The sequence below is a fragment of the Hetaerina americana genome, unplaced genomic scaffold (assembly GCF_022747635.1).
Source record: "Hetaerina americana unplaced genomic scaffold, ioHetAmer1.1.p SCAF_3, whole genome shotgun sequence".
NCBI classification, from domain to species: Eukaryota; Metazoa; Arthropoda; class Insecta; order Odonata; family Calopterygidae; genus Hetaerina; species Hetaerina americana.
The window spans coordinates 53091470-53112962 of record NW_027286874.1 but is presented as its reverse complement, the minus strand read 5'-3'; the positions used below and the strand labels follow the sequence as shown (position 1 = coordinate 53112962).

At 37.9% G+C, this 21493-nt stretch overlaps 2 protein-coding genes across 3 annotated transcripts in view; both read left to right on the top strand.

The window, feature by feature from the left end:
* Abcd3 (ATP binding cassette subfamily D member Pmp70) overlaps window positions 1–14007 on the top strand; it is a 37902-nt gene extending 23895 nt beyond the window's left edge. The window contains exons 12-16 of the mRNA XM_071587223.1: window positions 1672–1751; window positions 11864–12121; window positions 12226–12399; window positions 13074–13235; window positions 13332–14007. Of these exons, the coding sequence (XP_071443324.1) occupies window positions 1672–1751; window positions 11864–12121; window positions 12226–12399; window positions 13074–13235; window positions 13332–13409 (752 nt within the window). The 3' untranslated portion in view covers window positions 13410–14007. The remainder of the gene's footprint in view (window positions 1–1671; window positions 1752–11863; window positions 12122–12225; window positions 12400–13073; window positions 13236–13331) is intronic.
* A 226-nt stretch (window positions 14008–14233) lies between these two features.
* Window positions 14234–21493, top strand: part of LOC139691056 (midnolin-like) — a 93741-nt gene continuing 86481 nt past the window's right edge. For both annotated transcript variants that reach the window (XM_071588786.1, XM_071588785.1), the window contains exons 1-2: window positions 14234–14644; window positions 14746–14833. In XM_071588786.1, the coding sequence (XP_071444887.1) occupies window positions 14373–14644; window positions 14746–14833 (360 nt within the window). In that variant the 5' untranslated portion in view covers window positions 14234–14372. The remainder of the gene's footprint in view (window positions 14645–14745; window positions 14834–21493) is intronic.

Sequence of the window (21493 nt, the reverse complement as noted above, 5' to 3'; positions counted from 1 at the left end):
ATTTTACTGACCTAATCTCTCTTACCGTGGTTTTTTGGGAGTAATAGTACATTTTCAACATCATTGCAAAATAGACTTCCTTCCAATTTATGCAAGAGATTTTATATATAATTTAACCTTTGCTCTGTGTGTGATTCCCAGCCTAGCTTCTCTAATATTTTGGATACGCTGCTAATTTTATCATAACAATGTTTTACAAATCTAGCTCCTCTACGCTGTGCACGATCCAATTTGGCAATTAATTCAACAATGCACTTTTTAAGTTTAATGCTAATTTCCAAGTGTTGCCACAGCATTGGATTGCATTAAAGTCATCTGATAAAGCTGATGTGTCCTCAGGAACACGGATAGCACGGTAAATCACTGCATTGTCAGCAAAATAATGTATCTTACTAATGACTATGGAATCAATGTTGTTAACATAAAGTAGGAACAAAAGAGGTCTAATAACACTTCCCTGAGGAACACCCAAAGTGATTTCTACTGCATTTGAGCTAATTTGTGCCCTGCCCTTTGTCTAGTTTCTGCCCTCTAATTTAAGCACTTAACTTAGCCTTCCAATTTCTTGAACTCATTACTATTTTGTTTAAATTGATTCTCATTCTATAAATATTACACTGATTTTCTAATACTCAGCAATTATTGGCTAACATTTAGCCTTTAGCTGACTGGCTAACTAAAGTGGGATGTTCTACAAATCTAATTGATTTTATGAAACCCTCACCTACTTTCATTCGTACCACTTGCTCTCCCTATGTCTAGTTTACCAAATGTCTTTTATGTTGAAAAGTATGTTTGCTAATGGAAAGCCCTTCCTAAAACTACCGATACCAACTCTTAATCCATCACACACACCTGAGCAGTTGGAAATGTATGGGTTTCAGATGAGTCTCTTATCCTCTCAGTCCTATCTTTTGTAATTCAATCATCGATTCTATCCAATCTACTCTATCAAATGATTTCTCAAAATGTAAACTAATGCATCCTGGTTATATTCTATATTTCTATCAGTGATATCATTACTGCATGGCTTCATGGGTACTTCTTCCCTTTCTTTACCCAAACTGATCTTTCTCTAAGTAATCAATTATCATAAACGTCATTTTCTTTTTAATCCTTAGTGCTGTCTCATCTGCTTGTGAATTCAAAATTATTGAAGGGATTGCTACATAGTCAAATTTCAGCATTTCCCTTTTTTGTGAAGGGAACTGTCACTTTAATAGCATATGTATCCTTTTATATTTTTCTCAGAGTCAAATTGACTCTGGCCAACTATTTACTCTTTTATCATCTTTCAAGTAACTCAATAGATGGAAAAATAATTTTGCCTCTACTGAAAACTCCCAAGGGATGGTGCATTACTGTAATATAGGCACAAAGATTTAATACATTGTGCCTAAGCTTATCACTTATGTAACATTCATTTTGAACAGATGGCATACATACATTGCTTGTAGGTTATGTTTTGCTCTCTGATTAGTGGCATTATATAAATGGTTATAAATGTGTACTGGAAAAGTATGTTATAAATATGTTTGCATTTCTGGCTCTTAAGCAACCCAAGATTATTTTCCTTTTAATGTCCTCAAATCTCAATTAAAAATGCAGCATGGATTAAAATTCCTTTTTGGTTGTGTTATTCTATTGCAATATTTTTGTATTATATTAAAGGCTCAGAGGATGGTGCTGCAAGCAATGCAAAAGTTTCTCAATTTCCTTTAATTCCTGGATCTGGAAGAGTCTTGTTTCAGGTAAGACCTTACATTAATTAAAATTACAGTATTTATTCTAAGTACATAAGCAATAGCATTATTTAGAGTATGTTCAATTCAAGAGGTTTGAGTATTTTATTTACTCATATAATTTTTATTGCTAAATTTATGGATGCACTTTTATTTATTGTTATTTTCTAAATTCAGTTAAATACATGACTGCTTGCTTTGAAGACTAGCAAGGTTGATTTGTACTATCACATTGCATAGTTGAAAATGCATTGAAACATCTTCAGAGCTACCCGAAAGGAAACTTAACTTCATCAAATGAAAAATGGGCAAATAATCTGATGACAAATTTAACGAGTCATTATTTCATGTTGGCCATACCTCACCTTGAATACATCAATGAGTTGAGCATTAGGGACCCTGCCTGTAAGGGCCTAATTTCAGAATGCCTAGCTTGCTTGACCAAATAAAAACAATGAAATTTATGCACTCAAACTATATGTTGATGCAGGTTTTATACCATGATATGTAACCCTGATGTTGACTGTTTTAAATTTATTGAAAAAGTTAAGAAAATTCAACATTAATATGCTGCTAAATTTATCCCAAATGTGTTAATATTAACAGTATTCAAAGTGGAAAATATACAGGGTCGCACCCAAAAGTGGTAGGACTGATTTTTTTTACAAGAATTTTATTGACGATATACCTACATCGACTTAATAATCTTCAAAGTATGCTTCTTGAGCTGCTACACACTTAGTGTAACGTTGCTCCCATTCCCCGTACGCCCGCTGGAAATTTTCTTTGGGGATGCCGTTGATGACCCTCGTCGAAGCCTCTTGAACGGCCTTTATCGAGTCCAAACGTCGTCCCTTGAGCTGTCTTTTCATCAGGGGGAAGAAGAAGAAGTCCAGTGGTGCCAGATCGGGAGAATAGGGTGGGTGCGGCAACGTGGCAACGCGTTGCCTGTTGGTCGACACTCAGAATTTTCGGCACCATCTTGGCGCACACCTTGCGCATGGCCAAATCCTGTGAAATAATGCGTTGGACGTTGGATGCAGACAGACCCAACTGGTCTGCAATTTCTTCGCTGGTTAAGCGTCGGTCTGTGTTCAGCAGTGTCCTCACTTTGCCCACATTCGTGTCGGTTCTTGCCGTCAACGGCCGTCCGGAGCGATGGTCGTCTTCAACGAGCTCCTTTTAAACAACTTGTACCACCCAAATACTGTGGAACAGCTTAAGGCAGTGTCCCCATAAGCCTGCTTGATCATATCGAGGGTCTCAGTTGCCGTCTTCCCGAGTTTCGCACAAAACTTCACGGAATAACATTGCTCTAAATTCAGATTCATATTGTTTTTCGGCGCGGACAAAACACTTGCTTCACTAAGAACGGTGTCCTCACTCAACGACAGCCCGCAGGCGACTGAGGTTGGTGTTGGTCTGTTCCTAAGAGAGCCCCCTCCACCTTACCCTGCCAAGCAGACCCCCCTCCACTGCTCCGTTCGCGCCAGAGAAAATCAGTCCTACCACTTTTGGGTGAGACCCTGTATTACTTTTTTATTTATTACTATCAAACATTTGTACCTTATATGAAGTTAAAATTACATTATCCTGCAGAAAGTTCCTTTTCATGGAATGGGTAGAGGACTTAATTAATTATTATTATTATTATTGGCAGTATTCTTGTGTATCAGGAGGTTTGTGATGGGTCCAGGGACTCAATCAAAGCTATTTTTTGAGACAAGCATGAAATGAAATACGGACTGTAAAAACCCATGATACATTTTTTACATGAACATGATACATGAACTGTTTTTTAGCTTGAAATACTTCAAACCTACTTCCCCAACCTTTACCTAACTCACCCAACATTCTCCTTTCTATCATAGTTTTCAATATTCCTCTGTCATGCAATACAAGACCTGTTAAAAAAAAGATGAAACAGTTTGAATGAATACTTGATTTTATTAGTTACCTTTAATCAGGCATATTGCCTTTGAAATACAGCCATTGGCTGCCAATTCAATGCTCCCAAAGATTTTTACAGTTTTCAAATGCCACCTGAAATGCTTATTTCAAGATAGTCTGTGGTACAATTTTATCAGATGGCTTCAATAGTTTCAAATCATTGTCCTCCTTCAAGGTGGATTTCAACTTAGGAAAGAGAAAAAAGTCTGCTGGAGCAAGATCCAACGAGTAGGATGGCTTGGAGATCACCGGTGTGCTGTTTTTGGCCAAAAATTTTCAATGTGTGCGCTGGTGTGTTGTCATGATGAAAGCACCAAGACTTGTTTTTACCCTTTGTGGTATTCTCTGCAGCATGGCATGTCTTAATCTTCTCATAACCTCTATATAGTGCTGCCCATTCACTGTTTGTCCTTTGGGGACATATTTACATATTTATAATGAGTAATTCCTTCTTAATTGAAGAAAACAATCAACATCACCTTCACGTTCGATCACGACATCCAAGCTTTTTAGGGTTGTGGGGAAGATGGCAGCCTCAAAGCCCAGCCTCCAGTGTGAAGGCTGGGCTTTGGTTACTGTATCATTATAATGAACCCAGGTTTTGTTGTCTGTAATGATTGCTTTTAAGAAGTTTTGGTCATTGTTTGAACGATTGAGTAGTTCCTGGCTGATGTCAAACACATCTCTGGCTCTGTTCAACAATTAACTTTCGCAGCACTAATTCAGACGTGACTTTCTGCACGCCCTAAATTTCCACCAAAATAGTGAAACACAATCCAAGACTAATGTCAACTTCATTGCCGATCTCCCCGACAGTTGACCTATGCTTTGCATGAACTAATTCATTCACACATTCATTCACACATTCATTCACACTCATTCATTCATTCATTCACACATTCATAGCGGTGAAGTTGATAGTTGTACACTTTTTGGTTCTTCATCGTTCGAGGTGTAACCATACTGGAAATAGTTGTCCTAACAAAAAAACTGCTACACTAATACCAGGTGTACAAGTATGAAAGGTGGAATTTTTCTAAAAAAATCCAGAATTTCATTCCAAGTATGCTTCATTGCTATTTAGACATTTTTTTCCATTTTTCAATCAATTTGTGGATACCAGACCAGTAAAAATCTTTCCCTTTTGATGAGATCTTTTTAGAGAGCCATTTTTTTAAATATTAGTACAAACCAAAGTGCTGTTCAGCAAGTGCGTGACCCATTAATGCAAACAAGTGGTAATTGGAAGGAGTCAAATCTGGTGAGTAAGCTGCATGGGGTAGAACTTCCCAGCTGAGGGCTTCCAACATGTTGCAGCCTGGTTTTAGCCGTATGTGATGGAGGATTGTCATGAAGAAAAATGACCTTATGTTGCTTCTTTTGGTATTCTAATATTTTTTCAAGGAGCGAATGGTGCAAATTGAACAATTGTTGTTGGTAATATTCAGTATTAACTGTTTCACCAGGTTTTAATAGCTCATAATGGACCAAATCCCTCTGGTCCCACCAAATACAGAGCATTGTGTTTCTCCCAAAGTGATTTGGTCTTGTGGTCGATGTTAATGATTTTTTGTGTTTAGGATTCCAAAAATACATGTAAATCTTGCACATGTAAATCCTGTTTTCATCCCTAGTAATGATACGATGCAGAAATGGCCTTCTTTTGTATCATGCGAGCAAAATTTCACATGCGTTTTTTGAGAGGCAGATGGAGAGGTGTGCCTCTCCATCTGCCTGTCGTTCAACTCATCTGGTACCCATTTGCCAGTCTTCTAAATCTTTCCCATCTCTCCGAGGCAATTGGAAACAGCTTGTTGACTAACACTCAATTGCTCTGTGAGCGTTTGTGCATTTGTGAATCATCTCTATCCAACTATGCTTGCAATTCCACATATTCATACCTTTTTGCCAGTTTTCTGTGCTCCTTGTCTGCAACGTCAAAGTCATCACTTTTGAAATGCTGAAACCATTGTTCACAAGTATCTTGCGATGGAGCATGTTCACCATAAGCTTCTTGAAGTAATCGGTATGATTCAGCAGCAGTTCTTTAATGAAAACAAAAAATTAATGCTTTCCGCAAATGATCTTTTTTTGGTTTAAATTTTGACTGATAGAACACAGCAACACAACACTATGCAAACACGTTTTCATTTTATCATTTGTGCACTTCGGACACTTGTTGACGGCACAGCAAATTGGCATAAGTGCCAAATATTTATACCACAAACTGCATTGGTGCACCATCTGTGGTGTAAAATCTGCATTTTATACTTGTAGCACATGGTAAATGCATTGCCAAATACCTTTTGAATTATTATTTAAGTTTCAGCTGCATTTTATGCGGGATAAAAACAGAATGTAATGCACATGCTGCTGCTTCTTTAATGCCTTTATTCTCACCAACACAAAAATTTTTACAGCAATAGTCCAAATTTCTACACCAAATATTTATGCTTGCAAGCTCATACCCAAGGCAGGACTATGCACTATCTTTGTCATTTTGAGTGTATGAAACCAACCCAAGGAAAGAATTATCTGGTGGAACCAAAGTTTGATTTAGTCACTTAGTCAATATGTATGTGTGTCATACAAAGGCATTACAACCACACATGGAAAGGGATTGATTCTGTCTAGTGAGATGCATAGAATTATGCTTGCGCTGGAAATTTTAAATTATTATTGCATGCTTTTACCATGGTTAAAATTTTAACAGAAGAAATAATTTGTTGAGTATATTCCATTAGTAAAATTTGATTTGAAAAGCTACATACTTAAAAATTGGCTAATATGCAAGCATTAACAGCCATAACTAATCATAAGTAATTTTGTTGCACAGGATTTCTTGGTTAGTTATTTATTACTGTATATCATGGCAATAGAAAGAGAATGTCAAAAACACTTGTGTTCGGTTGATATGACAAATGACTGACTGAAATGCTAATGACATACAGGGTTAGTGCCACAGAATATGTTGAAAATTCTTAATATTGATCAGTTGATATAGCATGATGTAATCAAACACCATGCGAACAGAAAATGAAATAGATAATGCAGTGTAATCAGAGTACTATTTTTAAGGTGTAAATTCAAAACCAGGAAACTGCTATGGTGACCTCATGGTTTTGCATACATAATTTAATAATTCAGAAACATAGGTTCATTTCAAGAAGAATTATTAATATTACCATATAATAATATTGTTATTGACTGTCAAATGAGGAGTGAAATTTTTATTTCCCCAAAACCTATAAAAGTGTTTTGTCTGTAAATTTTCAAAATTTTTTATACATTTAGTGGCCTGTTTGCACTTAATAACTCCTGAATTGCTTGAAGGTTTCCTAGGAGGAGTAAGATTGGAGGTTGAATATTCTCATACAATAAAACTTTTGTTAGCAGACTTTCACATTACTCACAAAATTGAGTTGGTCCATTTGTTAGTTTAGTTTTTAAAGTTAAGGATATTAGATATTGCAGTTGCTCACAATAAACTGGCTCACACTAATTAGTCTGCTGCACAGGTGAGTCTAGCCCACCATGAATAATTAGAGAAGTAGATTTAATTTGAAGTAGAGACTTGGGTATAAGAGAATCCCAGAGAAGAAATAATAAAGATAATGGGGGAGAGTACAACTGAGGCTTTTCCTGTTGGGTTACCTCTTCTCCGCTTAATTTTTGCTTTATTGTACGCTTTAATGTACAATGAATGTTTAAGGGTTAAATGGAATATTTGTTTTTAAAATAATTAATCTGCAGGTTTTTAAAAGAGGGCATTGTTTTGTATAATTTAGAAAATAATCCTGGTCCTGATCTTTTATGCTTGCTTTCAAATCTCTTTTGTAGCTAGAACATTAGCAGGAAATAAGATGCATACGTTCTTGGTTTGAAAAGCTATGAAGCAGTTTAAGATGAAACTTCCCTTTGGTGGCAGAATTCTAAACCTAGACTTCGCAAACCCAAAATCAGTCACTGTGCATGTCCAGCTGTCATATGCCCCTAAACTTTCCTCATCTTTTGCACTCGTTCCCTCTCTCATGTGTTGGCAGGTTAAGGAGGATAGGATGGCTGTGGTATTGCCTCATAAAGAAATCAATAGAAATCAATTTATATTCCTCAAAACTATTAATTATGACCCTGGTTTTGTCACTGTGCATTACCAAGTACAAATTAAGGCACTTGCTGGCTTTATATAGTCACTTTTTGTAAAGGGTGAGAAAGAAGAGAGAGAGAGTGTTCTGTGGTGATAGGTACTTTGAAAATTCATGCTAGGAAGATTCCAAGCAGTTTCAGGATTACAAAACAAACATTAAAGAATGACAGAGAGATAGCATGTTAAAAGATAGTGGCTTTGAGTGATTTTGTGTCTCAGTTTTTTATTATTTTGTGCTTTTACGGAGAGGAGGAATTTTATGACAGGGATAGTTAAATAAGGATGTAAATACAAGGTTAGCAAAAACTTAAATTTGCAGCATTGTTTAGTTGAGTACAAGGAAGATGACATGTTTTTGAGATGAGGGTGTGGAAGATGATGAAAAATAAAACAAATGAAGTACTAGGAATGGCAGGAGTGGAGAGTGGGTTTTTGGTAGAAATCCAAAGTAGGCAGGAAAAGTGGATGCACATTATCTGTTTGGTGATGGAATGCTAGAGACTCGTAGAAAAGGGGGGAAATCAGGCAGGAGAATTATGGGGAGGAAAAGACGAGGAATGTTGGATGGACTGAAGGGATGTAGAATGTAAGCAGAAATGAATGAGGACTGTTAGTATGTGGTGTCAAGTTGTGTCTTGTTAGAGACTTAGGATGTAGTGATGTGTTCTCAAAACCTGCCTTGAATAGTAGCCTACCATGGCAAAATATTATTTACTAACTTTTTGGAAAAACATATTTTAAATCATTATTTGATTGTTTTTTGTTTATAAAATTAATTTTGTTTAGTTGATTTTTGGAAGGTTAGTGTTTATCATTTCTTTATTTTTGTAGGTAAGAGGTATTGGCTGTTAGAGATCTGGGGTTAAGGTTGTTCGATCTATTTTGCAAGTACATTGTAGTGATTAATAGTTTGAGTTAGGCAAAAGGAATAAATAGTAGAGGTAGATTATAGATGTTTTCATAGAGATGATTGTTTTAATGCTATTGGTAGGTTGTGGGTAAATATTAGTTTTCCATTTTTCACATTTAATCTCTTTGAAGTTTTTAAACATCATGGCATTGGATGGTTCTAGAGTAAAGTTTTCTCTGAAAAAGTAAATCCAATTGGATGAGTTGTACTTATGCAGTGTCATTCCAAAGTCAGCTCTTATTCTGATCTACATTATAACTACTTTTCACCACCTGATGATGTATTATGTATCATAAATTTACCACAATTATTTCTTGCAGGGGATACCTATTTCATTATTTTGACTTTGACTTAAATGCCTACAACAGGGTAGATGTCATAAATGTCAATTCAAATGGCAAATCAGTGACAAGATTAGGAAAATTGTAATCACTTCATATGAGGAAAATAGCATCTGAAGTTTATTAAAATAGCCCAAAAAACTTGTAATATTATTCATTAATATCAACCAATGAATCAGGAGGTAATACGCCTAAATCATGGCCAATATAAAATTAATTATAATTAATTAATCATGATATTCCACCATATCACGCCTGAAACGTCTCTTTTTATTGCCAATATAAAAGATAAAATATTCATAGATAATAAACTAGATTAAAAGGAATGTTTTAAATCTCAAAATTTTGGTTTGTGGTAGCGACAGCAGCAAAGGTATTTTATTTGCTCTCTTTAGAAAATCTCTATTCTTCTTCCCAGTCAAAATCTGTTTATTTTATGCCTCCCTTTTCTGCCATGTTGAAAAATGATTTCAGCAGCAGCTTGTGAAAGTTTTGAACAGGAAATAGGCTACAGGAGTAATGGGCCCCGAGACTTATGGGCTTTGTAATAATGGGTTGCCGAAGGTGAAAGTGTGAGAAGGGGTGGGAGATGAGGCTCCCCATCATTTGTCTTAGTTGGTGGACAAGGTTGGTAGGGTTGGGATTGTTGGATGTTTTGGGACATCGACAAATGTTGTGAATAGATGATCTTGTTGATGCATCATATGAGGGGATATCATTATGATTTGATTATTACTAAAAAAAATATTTGAGATATAAACTTAATTTTTATTTTTTATGCTGAACACTTCTCCACATGTCACCATCCAAGTTATACATTTCTCCCAGCATTTCTCGACCATCTTTGTAGATCGAAGAAGGTTACGTCGAAAACCATTTTTTCACCTCTTGGATGACATTAATTGTATTGTCAAATCTGCAACCCCGCAATGGTTTTTTTGAGTTCTGAGAATAAGAAAAAGTCACTTGAGCTGAAAAGGAGTCAGTAATTGTGGAGCCCAGAGTGCTGACACCTGTGACATATGCAGTTCTTTATGAAATAATTTTCCACACTCTGCATTAACTAAGATCAGTCTCATCATGATCATTGGGATAGTTACTCTTTGGTCTGCTAGGATAGAATCCTTCACATTTTTCACTGTGGCAGCATTGTTTGTGAGTAATGGTCTTCCTTGTCTTGAATCATCTGTGAGGGATGTGTGGCCAGTTAGGAAATTCCTTTTCCCTCTCACAACTGTGTTATATGATGGGCTATCATTTCCACAAAGAGCCATAATTACATTGTGGATTTGTGGGGCACTGTAACCTTTTAAATGAGGGAACTTGAACCCATTATGAGCCTCTATATTCTCCCTCCTACAAGTTACTTCAATCTACGGCTTCCTGAAACAAAAAAAATCAACATTAATAGCTGTAATTTACCACAGTGTACGTAAGAATCATATTTATTAATTAATATGCAGAATAAATTTTACCCTGATATCTTGGTTATTTCTTAATAAGAATTGCTCGAAAATGATATTCCCCCATATGCTCCTCAGTTACAAGTCCACATTGCAAGCAAGTATTTTAAAACGTGTAGCTCTATGCTTCAAAATTATCTTCAGGATAATCGTGGAATAAACAGAATTCTGTAACTTAGTACCCTGGGAATTAGTCATTGGTTTAATGAAAGGCACATTTGAAATCCCATTATTGTACTATAAATATTATCCTAAAAACAGTAAATCATGAAGTTTAAATATTAAAGTTTCTTTATTCAAATGTGATTGTATAATTACCTACAATGGGGGATGACAAATTTCATTTGTTTCAAATCATACTGTCAAGTTCTGAAGTATTAGGGGTTGCATTATCTTGTGATTATTTCGTCATAGTTACAGAAGTAGTGTCGTAATAAAAACCAAAAGGCTGTATTGCCAGGCTTTGGGCAGGGGATGCTCATAGTAGAAACATAAGGTTGCTTTAATTATTGGCAATAGCCCTGAGCATGTATCGCAAAGGGATAGAAAAAATAAGGATGGAATTCTGTTAAAATGAAGTTTGATTAAATTGTAACTCGTGGATTGGTCTTGCAAATTTCCTGTTGACCAGTTTCCACTGTACCTAAAACATAAGAAGTAGATTTCAATTAATAAATTGTAACTAAACTGTGTTTATTCCTGAGACTCATAGGAAGTCTCATTGCAAATTAATCCCTCTGAATTCCCTAGGATCATTCTCTCATTTCACGCCATGAAAAGTAATTGATAAAATATATGAGGGGAGAAGAAAAGTTTACATAATGTTAAGTCTTTATCTTTAAATACAATGTTTCCTCAAAGTATTAGTCAATGTTAGCTCAAGTTCCATAATTTGTTGACTTTGTGACCAAATGGCAAATATATGAGAAAGTTTTTGGTGGAAGGACCTTTCCATATATCTGTAAAAGACCCATAAACAATATTGACATTACAGTGCAAAACTAGCTGTAGATCCGAAGTTATGGTCATAAAATCATTGTCACAGACCATCTTTGTTAAGAAAAATTCAAAGGGAGGAGGCTATGCGTATAAATTTTGTATTTGGCAATACACTCAGTTAAATGTAAAGCATAAAATATGCAGTTGATTGTCTTCATTACTCTATGGCTTCATGTTATTACCAGGATTTTATGATAGTTTTAGGAATTTTTTTTATCCTGCAAAGGTGCCATTATGTAATTATTAGTAATCATAAAATGTTTCCTGTTTGAGCCGGTGTAACATTAAAAATGTCATGTTTTTTTTCTCAGGACAATATAATAAAATTTGACCGTGTGCCATTAGTTACTCCAAATGGCGATATCCTTGTGCCCGAGTTATCTTTTGAAGTCCGTTCTGGAATGAATGTTTTGGTTTGTGGACCAAATGGTTGCGGAAAGTCCTCTCTCTTCCGTGTTCTTGGGGAGTTATGGCCCCTTTTTGGAGGAACTCTTACAAAACCCCCTAGAGGCAAACTATTTTACATTCCACAGAGACCATATATGACACTTGGAACCCTGAGAGATCAGGTAGGAATGTGTTCATCTTGCTAGTGATTAAGTGAATGATGTACATCATGCACTCACATATTAGGTTTGTTTCACATAGGCTTTTATTCATTTTCTCAATTTAGGTCATCTATCCACATACCCGAGATGAAATGGCAAGCAGGGGAATAACAGATGCTATACTTGCTGAGCACCTAGAGAGGGTGCGCCTAGGATATCTTCTGTCTCGAGAAGGTGGATGGGATGCTGTAGCTGATTGGATTGATGTTTTATCTGGGGGAGAGAAACAGCGGGTTGCTGTTAGTAAAACTTCTATTGTATTGTGCTGTTTCTAATTTGTGTTAACCTATTTACTTAAAAGTTGTGCTGTAACAGAAGAACTTTGTGAAATTTCACGGTGCTAATGCTTGCTTTTCCCCCATTTCCGTCATGATTTTCCTGCACAGATGATGTCACTCGTCCTTTATCTCCTACAATAAATGATTTTATGGCAGTAGTTCAATGTAGAGAGGTAATTGCATTTCTCTGGCGGAAGTTATAATGGTCGTATTCCTATGGCGGAAATAAGTGAAGAATTTGAGTGTCAATAATAAGTAATTAACATCATCAAGTTCATAATAATTATATTCCTTAGCTAGTAAATTCATGGAAATCAAATTAAAGCCAATACTGGTGTTTGTGTAACTTCACTTATGTTTCCATTGATTCATGGCAAACTTGGTCGGAGGTAACCTTAGATGAACAACTCTTTGCAAGCCTCAATTTCCCCCGGTGAATTCCTAGTCATCTTATTTCTGAATAATATGACTAGGAATGATTGAAAGCTTGACTAAAAATGTTGATTTATGTTCATTTGCATTAAAATATATTTCTTGTTGTAATGAGATTGTCTTTTAATAATAGTAAGCCTTATACTTGAATCTGTCAGTTCATCCTTGAGAATTCCACTCTCTGTTTATCATTTCACTTTCAGATGGCTAGGCTTTTCTACCATGCACCACAGTTTGCCATCCTCGATGAGTGCACTAGTGCTGTTAGTGTAGATGTTGAGGGATTAATGTATCAGTACTGCAGAGAAGTTGACATTACCCTATTTACTGTATCACATCGGCGCTCCTTATGGAAACACCATGAGGCAAGTATCATTAACATTAAGATAGTAAGTTAGAATTAATGGCTACTATCATTGTTGACAAGCATCCATAATGATCTAGTTTTTGGACTTTTTCAGTATTATCTTCAAATGGATGGAAGAGGATCATTTGACTTCAAGCCTATTGAACCGGACACAGTAGAATTTGGTTCCTGAAAATAATTTTGTTATGTCATTGAATAATCACCTAACCTATAATCTCGTGTAGCATACTGGGTATGCTATAGGCTGAGAAAAATGGGGACATATTATTTTAGTTAACCAGTGAACATGAGGCTTTCTATGAGATGTGGTTGAGAGGAAATTAAGAAATGAAGTGGCAATCAACTTTGCAGACAGAATTATATCCTCTCAGGGAAGGAACCGATGCCCGTGCTTAACAGAAAATTAGGGAAATTATTACGTATGGAGTATAAGGTATTGGTATATCATGAAGCACACCAATTATTTAATCGTCACTATGGTCTGTTATTTTTCGTTATGTGGGGCAGGTCTCGTGCATATTAGTTTATTGATAACTTTTATTTTACTTGATGAAATTGTAAGTCAAGGTTGTGAATGTTATTTTTTTGTAAGGCTATAATTTGGATTTATGACCTAAATTTTTTATGCTGTAAGTAGCATTATAAATTTTTATACTGGAGACATTTTGTTAAAGTTTGTTGATGGAGATAGCATTAAATGCGACGTATTCTTGTTACAGTTTAAAATTGTTTATAAAATAGCAATAAATAATAAAAATATTTTCTTTGTATCCGCAGACAATCGTTTTTATAAAAACATTATTGTGTATTAAAAATTCCTTATACCTAAGATTAGTCAGTCATGTTACACCGCATTACGATCCTGTTTTGTTTTCGTCTGCAAATGGAAATTTTCATCCTGCTTCCCTATTGGCTGTCGCTGACGTGCTAGCCAACCAACGGAGCTTGGGTGACTACGGAAAAGCTTCAGCAATTCCAGTACCAAGGTGGCTGAGGTGGGATACGTACGTGTCGGTGTGTGGCGCTTAGGTCTAGTTGGATTTAAAAAATAAGTTCAGTACGTCGGCCATTATCACTGAAGAAACACCCTCCTATATCGCTGTGGATAGCCAATTTTGTATATTTTAAAGTAGATATGGAGGGTGGTGGAAACTCTGGTACTCCCCAAAGTGGAGAATGTTCTAAAGGCTCAAGCAATAATGTCGTAGGTTCAGAAAGTGATCTCTCGGGGTGTGGCTGTGGTGTAACCAACTCGGAATCATCCATTACGGTTCGCGTGACACCTACTACCGGAGGACAGTTTGATTTGCAAGTGGCTAAAATGGAAACAGTGGAAAATCTCAAAAAAATTATTTCTAAAAAGCTAAAAGTGCCCAAAGAGCGGATATGCCTACTTCATAGAGACAGGTTCGATATCGTATTAACTTTGTTTATTTATTATCATCAAGATTATTATTCGTTGCTAATCACTCTGTTTCGAATTTATTTAATCGAAGGCTTGTTTACAGGCAACTACGGGATGGAACTTTACACGAAAATCAGCTAATGGATGGTAGTAGACTCACTCTTCTACCCAGTGTTGAGACGGGATTATTGGTGCGTATGAAATTTATATTGGACATTATTTCCCTTATAAGTATTTCAGTATCATAACTGGTTTGGTTCTACTTAACGGGTTTGGTTTTATTGGTGTCGTTAATGAGAGACCCGTATTCTCACTGCTGCTATTGAGTGTTCTGATTGGGAAAGCTGTTAGTAGGTCACGGCCTAAGGCAGGTGCGCTTAACAAGAAACATTTTTGAAACATTTGTGATATGGAAGTAATTTAGCACGTTGTGATTAATTGCTTGCGAACATGAAAAAGGTAATTGTTAAATTGGTATTGTTTAATTGGTTTATATATATATTGCGATTGCCCTGCGATTTGTTTCTTTTGACTCAGAGACAATTGGATTAGTCACGTCAGAATTGAGGTCTTGGAAAGTCATGGTTAAGAAATAGCTGACGAAAATTATCAGTACTACAGTTGATTTCTTACTGAAATTGGGTAAGCCTTCAAGATGCCATCTTGTGGCTTTGCGTCCTATGTGGGCCTCGTTCAGCGTCTGCCATGCCCTTGAAGAGGACGCGTCAGGGCGTATAAGTTTCAGTTCAAGTTTTGTGTCTCTGAAATTGTTTTATAACCTGTGTAACTCTCTTAAGTAATCAATCAAGTAAAATATTTGTTATAATAACTTGATAGCGGAAGGCATTAATTCATCGTTCAAGTAATAGATACTACTTCTCTATCATGGAAACGCGTCTGTTTAGTTAAAATGGTGCACAAATTGTAACAGCCTCCATGGATCTTGATTATCAGCTGGTGTCACGAACGTTGATCCCCTCCAACAATTCGAAATTATCTTCAATCAGTCATGCGCCGTACTGTGGATGGTTGTGTGTTCCGCGTCGCCTGGTGCCTTTTTTTTATCGCCGTTTGATTAGATTAAAAGAATTTTTATTTGAATTTTTGTATTGCAATTTTCATACTTTTAATTGGATTTTAATAACTTCATCGTCATAACCTTGTCCGAATTTAACTGTGCACTGCTTTTCTGGCTTAATTTAGAATTCAGCTCTTGGTCTTATCATTTTGGTATACGTGTACATGTAAATTTTGTTCCACTTAATATACCCAAAGCTACCTCTGTTTATATTTACAACCTACGCAATTGTTTTGTAATTATGTAATTTCAGTAGTTTTGTAATGGCGTATTAGGATTTTAAGCAATGTTGAAAGTTGCTCATAGGGCACCGGTCATTTATCTCAGAGTAAAGCCTGAGGGCCTTGCAATTTTTCCGTGGCTGTTCTTCCAGCGGTATTGTTTTTTCCCTTAAAGAAACATGGTATGTGCATGATAGTCTATTCTTAAAGAGTTACCTTTGTCTCCTTTTCAGCATTTTTTGTATCTACATCTTATGTGGGCAGACCGACAAACTTATAAATTACTTTCGGTCTTATTTAAAACTATTGTTGTACTTAGTAGTTTGGTGACAGTTTTACGTAGTTACTCGCCGAATTACTTAATATAAGAGACTGATGTAATAGTTTGCCATCTTTTTTGTTAGATAGGGGGATTGTAATTTGTGTACCTACGCCTGCCGTTCTAACTCGTACTTCTGGGAGCCCACTTAGGTTTTTAGAATTTTCTTAAATCCAATGCTTCTTGGATCTTTCGTTTAAATTTGTAAATGATGCGGAGTGAAATAGACTCCCTGGTGTTTTTTATCTTCCTTTGTTGAAGGTCTTCGCTCGCGTGTTTTTCCCACTGCGTTCAGATCAGACTCTGAAAATCGGACAAGTTTGTCTGATTTTGTTAGTGTTTCTTTAATGTGGAAATTCCTAATGTGCTCCTTTTTAAATACCTCGTTTCTCGGCTGAACGAGTATCTTTTCACCTGGGACTCTTAGGGAAGTTTGGCTCGAAGACATCTTTTTGGCAAATTACGGAGTGCCGCTGTGGTGTATGAAAATATCCGCCAAGTCCTATGGCAGCCTTTAGCACAGGGGCGGATAGCGAAGTTAATAATCAGTTATTGAATAGCCGAAAAGTATTGCCGTAGTAAAGTTGAAGTGGCAACGCCGCGTCTTCTTCCATCCGACAGGTGACGCATCGGTAGGGCGGCGGTTCATCGCACCGACGCTGCTTGCCCTAACCCCTTCCCCTGCCACTTTAGTTCTTCCCTATCCGCCTCCCCTCCAGACCCATGCCTTCATTCTTCTCTCTCTCTCTCTCTCCTTCCCTCCCCCCTTCCCCTTCGCTCGTCTCTCTCAGCTGACTTCGTTCCGGCCCCCTCCCCGCTTCCCTCCGTAAGTTCTCTCTCGCTTCATCCCTCCCAGACCAACGCCTCGCTGCCGCCGCTTCTCTTATTTCGCCGGCTCCGTTCCCGTGACCTCGCCTCCTCTTCATCCTCTCCTTCCCGTTCCATCTCTCTGCCATCTATAGTCTTCCCGGTGTTCGGGCGTTCTCGGCCGCCTCCTACCAGCGACGTCGCACTTGTGAAGAAATTGCCACGGATTATGCTTTGTGAGCTGAGTTGATAGCGCCGCACCAATCTCGCAATAGCTCACTGATAATGTCTGGATCATAGTTCCTTGCGTTTTGATTAACGGCTTTTTATGTATATGTGACTAGAAGGTTGAATACTTAAAGAATCCACACATCATTTATATAGTCGGGAGATCGTGGATAATCTTTAGATTTTCTTGGGGACTTCGTTTTATTGCTTGGGAAAGTGGGATTTTGTTTTATTCAGTTTTAAGTTTATTTTAAATAAAATGTATTAGTGTGTGTAGGTTCAATTCGTAATTCTTGGTGTGAGGTCGCCTAACATTTTTCCTGTGAAGTTTTTTCGTAAAAAGATTAAATTAAAAAAAATAATTGGCATCACCTGAAAGGTTCATTATGTATTTTCGATGAATTCCTATTAAAATGATTTATTGGAAACTATTTTCCTGTCGCATGAAATTAATTGGAGAAGTATTGCTTCGGACAGTGCCTGTAGATAAATTTGGGAAACCACATTTCTAAAATTGATTGGAGGAGTCCTCTTCGAAGTACACTGATAATTGTAAGCTTATAACGGCCGATAAATGCTACAATACATATATCCTACAGCGTTCGTGGGGCCTGTAACTTTTACCCAGTGTCGTCATTTTTTGGGAACTAGGGCGCGCGTGGACAGGCGCTGAAACGGGCAGAATCGGGGCCATTTGGGACTTCCGCCTGTCCGTTGGTCTTGGGCAGAAAATATCGAGCAACAAACGATTTCAAGTCAGAGATGAACCGATTAATAATTGATTGTGAGAATAATAAGTCTCGCCACGGGGGGCCTTTAATTAACGTTGATGATTTTGCGATGTGTTAAGCATTTTTCCTAGGATTAGGTTTTTTGTATTTGCCATAGTGAAAACGAAAATCATACAATGTAGAGGGTTGTTTATCTCTGTTTTGTGTTGAATATGCCAGATTTTGTTGACTTCGTGAAACTGCTTCGGCGAAGACTTTCCAAAATTTACAGTTAAATGTTGCGAAGTTTATAGGCTACATTCGCACGTCTCGCTTGGTTACGCCAGTCTTTTCCGAGTCTTCTGCGATTATTAACCACCAATGGAAGTAGTCTGCATTATTGGCTCTGATTGTTTGTCCGAAATTGGAATTATACGAGGGTCGTCCGGAAAGTAGTACCCGTTCGTGAAATAAAGACACAAAAGTAAATATTAACAAACATAAAAAATTTTATTTGAAAGAGGATACTTTAAACTACTTCTCAACATAATCTCCAAGCAAATTAAGGCATTTGTCATAACGTGTGACAAGTTTCTGTATTCCTGCTGCATAGTCCTTCGCCGCCAGCTCATTGAGATACGCGAGGGACCCATCTTGCACAAATTTTTGCATAATACAGATGGTGTTTAACAATTTCATGAACAATTGTTCGAGAAACATTGGGAAAATGCTCACAGATGTCATCAAATGTGACGCGCCGATCGTTCCTCACGAATTCGTCAACTGAGCTCACCAGTTGGTCTGTAATGACAGACGGTCTCTCCGAACGCTCATCGTCGTGTGTGTTCCCCCTCCCCATGTTGAAGTTGCGACACCACCGCCGAACAGACGACTCGTCCATTACATTGTCTCCATACACCTCCTTTAATTGGCGATGAATATCACATGGGCGAACGTTTCTTGCATTGAGGAATTTAATCACTGCCCTCACTTCACAACTGGCGGCGTTCTCAATTTTTTTAAACATTGTAAACAATCACAGAAACAACACAGGCAATGCTAGCGTCACGCAACTTGGCTCAGAGAAGGCAGACAAGCCACTGAAGCTATCTGACCTCGTCCAGCGGCTACTCGCGTCGTCAGCACTTCATGCGGCACGAACGGGTACTACTTTCCGGATGACCCTCGTAACTTACTTAGGCACTTAAATTGCCTCTCCTGTCCAGTAGGCTTCCGATCTGATTTAAATTTGATAATCGATTGTTAGTTAGGTGTACTTGTTTCATCCTACTCTAAGGAACATACATAGCGTCATCACCCACTTATTCTATTTCATTAATACCTCTGTAATTTCTGTATTTGTTTTGAAGCCTCCCTGGGAAGAAATATAAATGCCCATTTTTATTTTATCTCTAGTTGTTCCTTGCTCCATTTTTTGCTTTGAATGGTCAAATGCGTAGTGTTGTTGTATTGTTTACGTCGGCACCGTTTACAAGAACATATTTTGTAATTTAAGATGAGGTTTTTTCAACTGATTTCAATGATACGCTGAAATAGCCCATCACACGAAGTTCCACATGGGAGGGCTAGCGTAACGGTGGTTGTCGTGTGCCTATCGCCAGCGATTTTTGGCGAGGCGGGGATGTGATGGCCATTGAGGGCGAGCTGATTTTCCATGATGTTGCCAACTCCGATATTTGGCTATGGAATCGAGTCGTGCGCTGTTTTTGGCGAGGGGGTGGTGGGATGAAAGCAGCACCACTGTTGCAAATTTTTACCAGAAGCTCTCCGTGGCGGAATATGATTTCCCAGGGGACTTGCCGTCCCAGTAGCATCCATCTTGATGACAATCCTTTTTCACATTTCTTATTCGTAAATTAATTCTATGGCCAAATTCGCCCTACTAAAGTATGTGGAGAGGAGGGAGAGCGGCGATCGTGTTCGTTTTTAATCCACTTGCTCGCAATTTGCGTCATTTTAATTCCTGTGTTGGTTTTTCTTTTTTCGGGAAAAGAACTTGGGCCCCGCTTAAATCGCAAAACTTGAGCGCCGCGTGGAGCGTGATTGCCTTTGCCGGTGTGATATTTTTCTGCCTCGCAATTCGCCGCCCGTCTCGCTTGGGTGCTTTGGAATGGCCAGATATGGCACCCGCTATCGAGAGCAGGCCCCAATGAAGGAAGGGGACAGTGGGGGGCGTCAGCATTGGTCTGTCGCTCTCCCTTCAACCGATCGGCTACTCTTAAACCGAGCCGAGAAGCATATCACGGAAAAGAATGCATTGCGTGTGAATACCTAAGGGATATCACGTCTTCCCTTTATGTAAGTCGATTAATCGCTTTCCCCGGAATCCGGCTCGAGCAATAAGAACTCATAGCGAAGCGAGCTTATTGCGACTGCGGGCGATCTGCATTCGCGAAGAAGATCGGGACTCGTGATATTGGCCTCAGAAACAGATGAAATGTGCGTATTTCACTTTCGTCTATATTTGTTCTTTCATTTCCCGAGCTCCGCACATGAGAATCCTCCATGAAATTATGGAGCGAATAATAATCTGATAATCAGTAAGCTTGGAATGCCATGTATCATCAATCATTCTACAGGGCGGTGGTAACGTGAAGCCTTGTAACATCAGTTGCGGACCCATCCGTAGCTCAAAAAGAATTAAAGGAACGGCGTCTGTGCTGCCGGGTCCAATTTTGAATGCCCCGCACTTGTGCACTCAACTTAAATGTTGTCTAGACGAAGTTTGGGTTGATGTTATGTTGCATTTTCCAATTATGAATGATAAGAATAACCTTTGTCTTATGCCATGTGTTGGCAGGCTCGCCGTAAAGTATAAAATCAGGTCGACATACGAAAGGGGACTCGTAATTTAAACCGTTAAAATTGTCATTCGTCGGATGTTGTCCTTCAGGGAAATCAATCCATGAGTAAGAATATTAACCCTATGTCAAGCAGTAATTTTCGGTACGTGTGTATGTATATGTAAATAATATATATATATATACACACACACACACATATACACACACATATACACACACGCACATATATGTATATATATATATATGTATATATGTGTGTGTGTGTATACATATGTGTGTGTGGGGGGGGGGTCGCGGTAGTCCAGTGGGTAGAGCGTTGGACTGCTGACCGGAGGGTCCCGGGTTCGATTCCTGGGCAAGGCACCTGTAGCTCCACCCAAGCTGTGTGATTTTTCGGGTACCAGGTCTTCCTGGGAAACCATAACCGGCCCAGGGAAAGGAACTGGCCCCCTACCCTGATGTGTGAATTTCACACGCCGTGTATAGGGCTTAGTACTGGGTGAACTCTACCATCGCCTACTAAACCGACCTTCGGGTTGATTACTGTGTTTATGGATTTTATATAAATATGTGTGTGTGTATGTAAAAATATATATATTTTGCAGTTAAATTTCCTCCCTTAGAATGCCACAACGTAGGTGTAAAAATTATTCGTCTTGACCG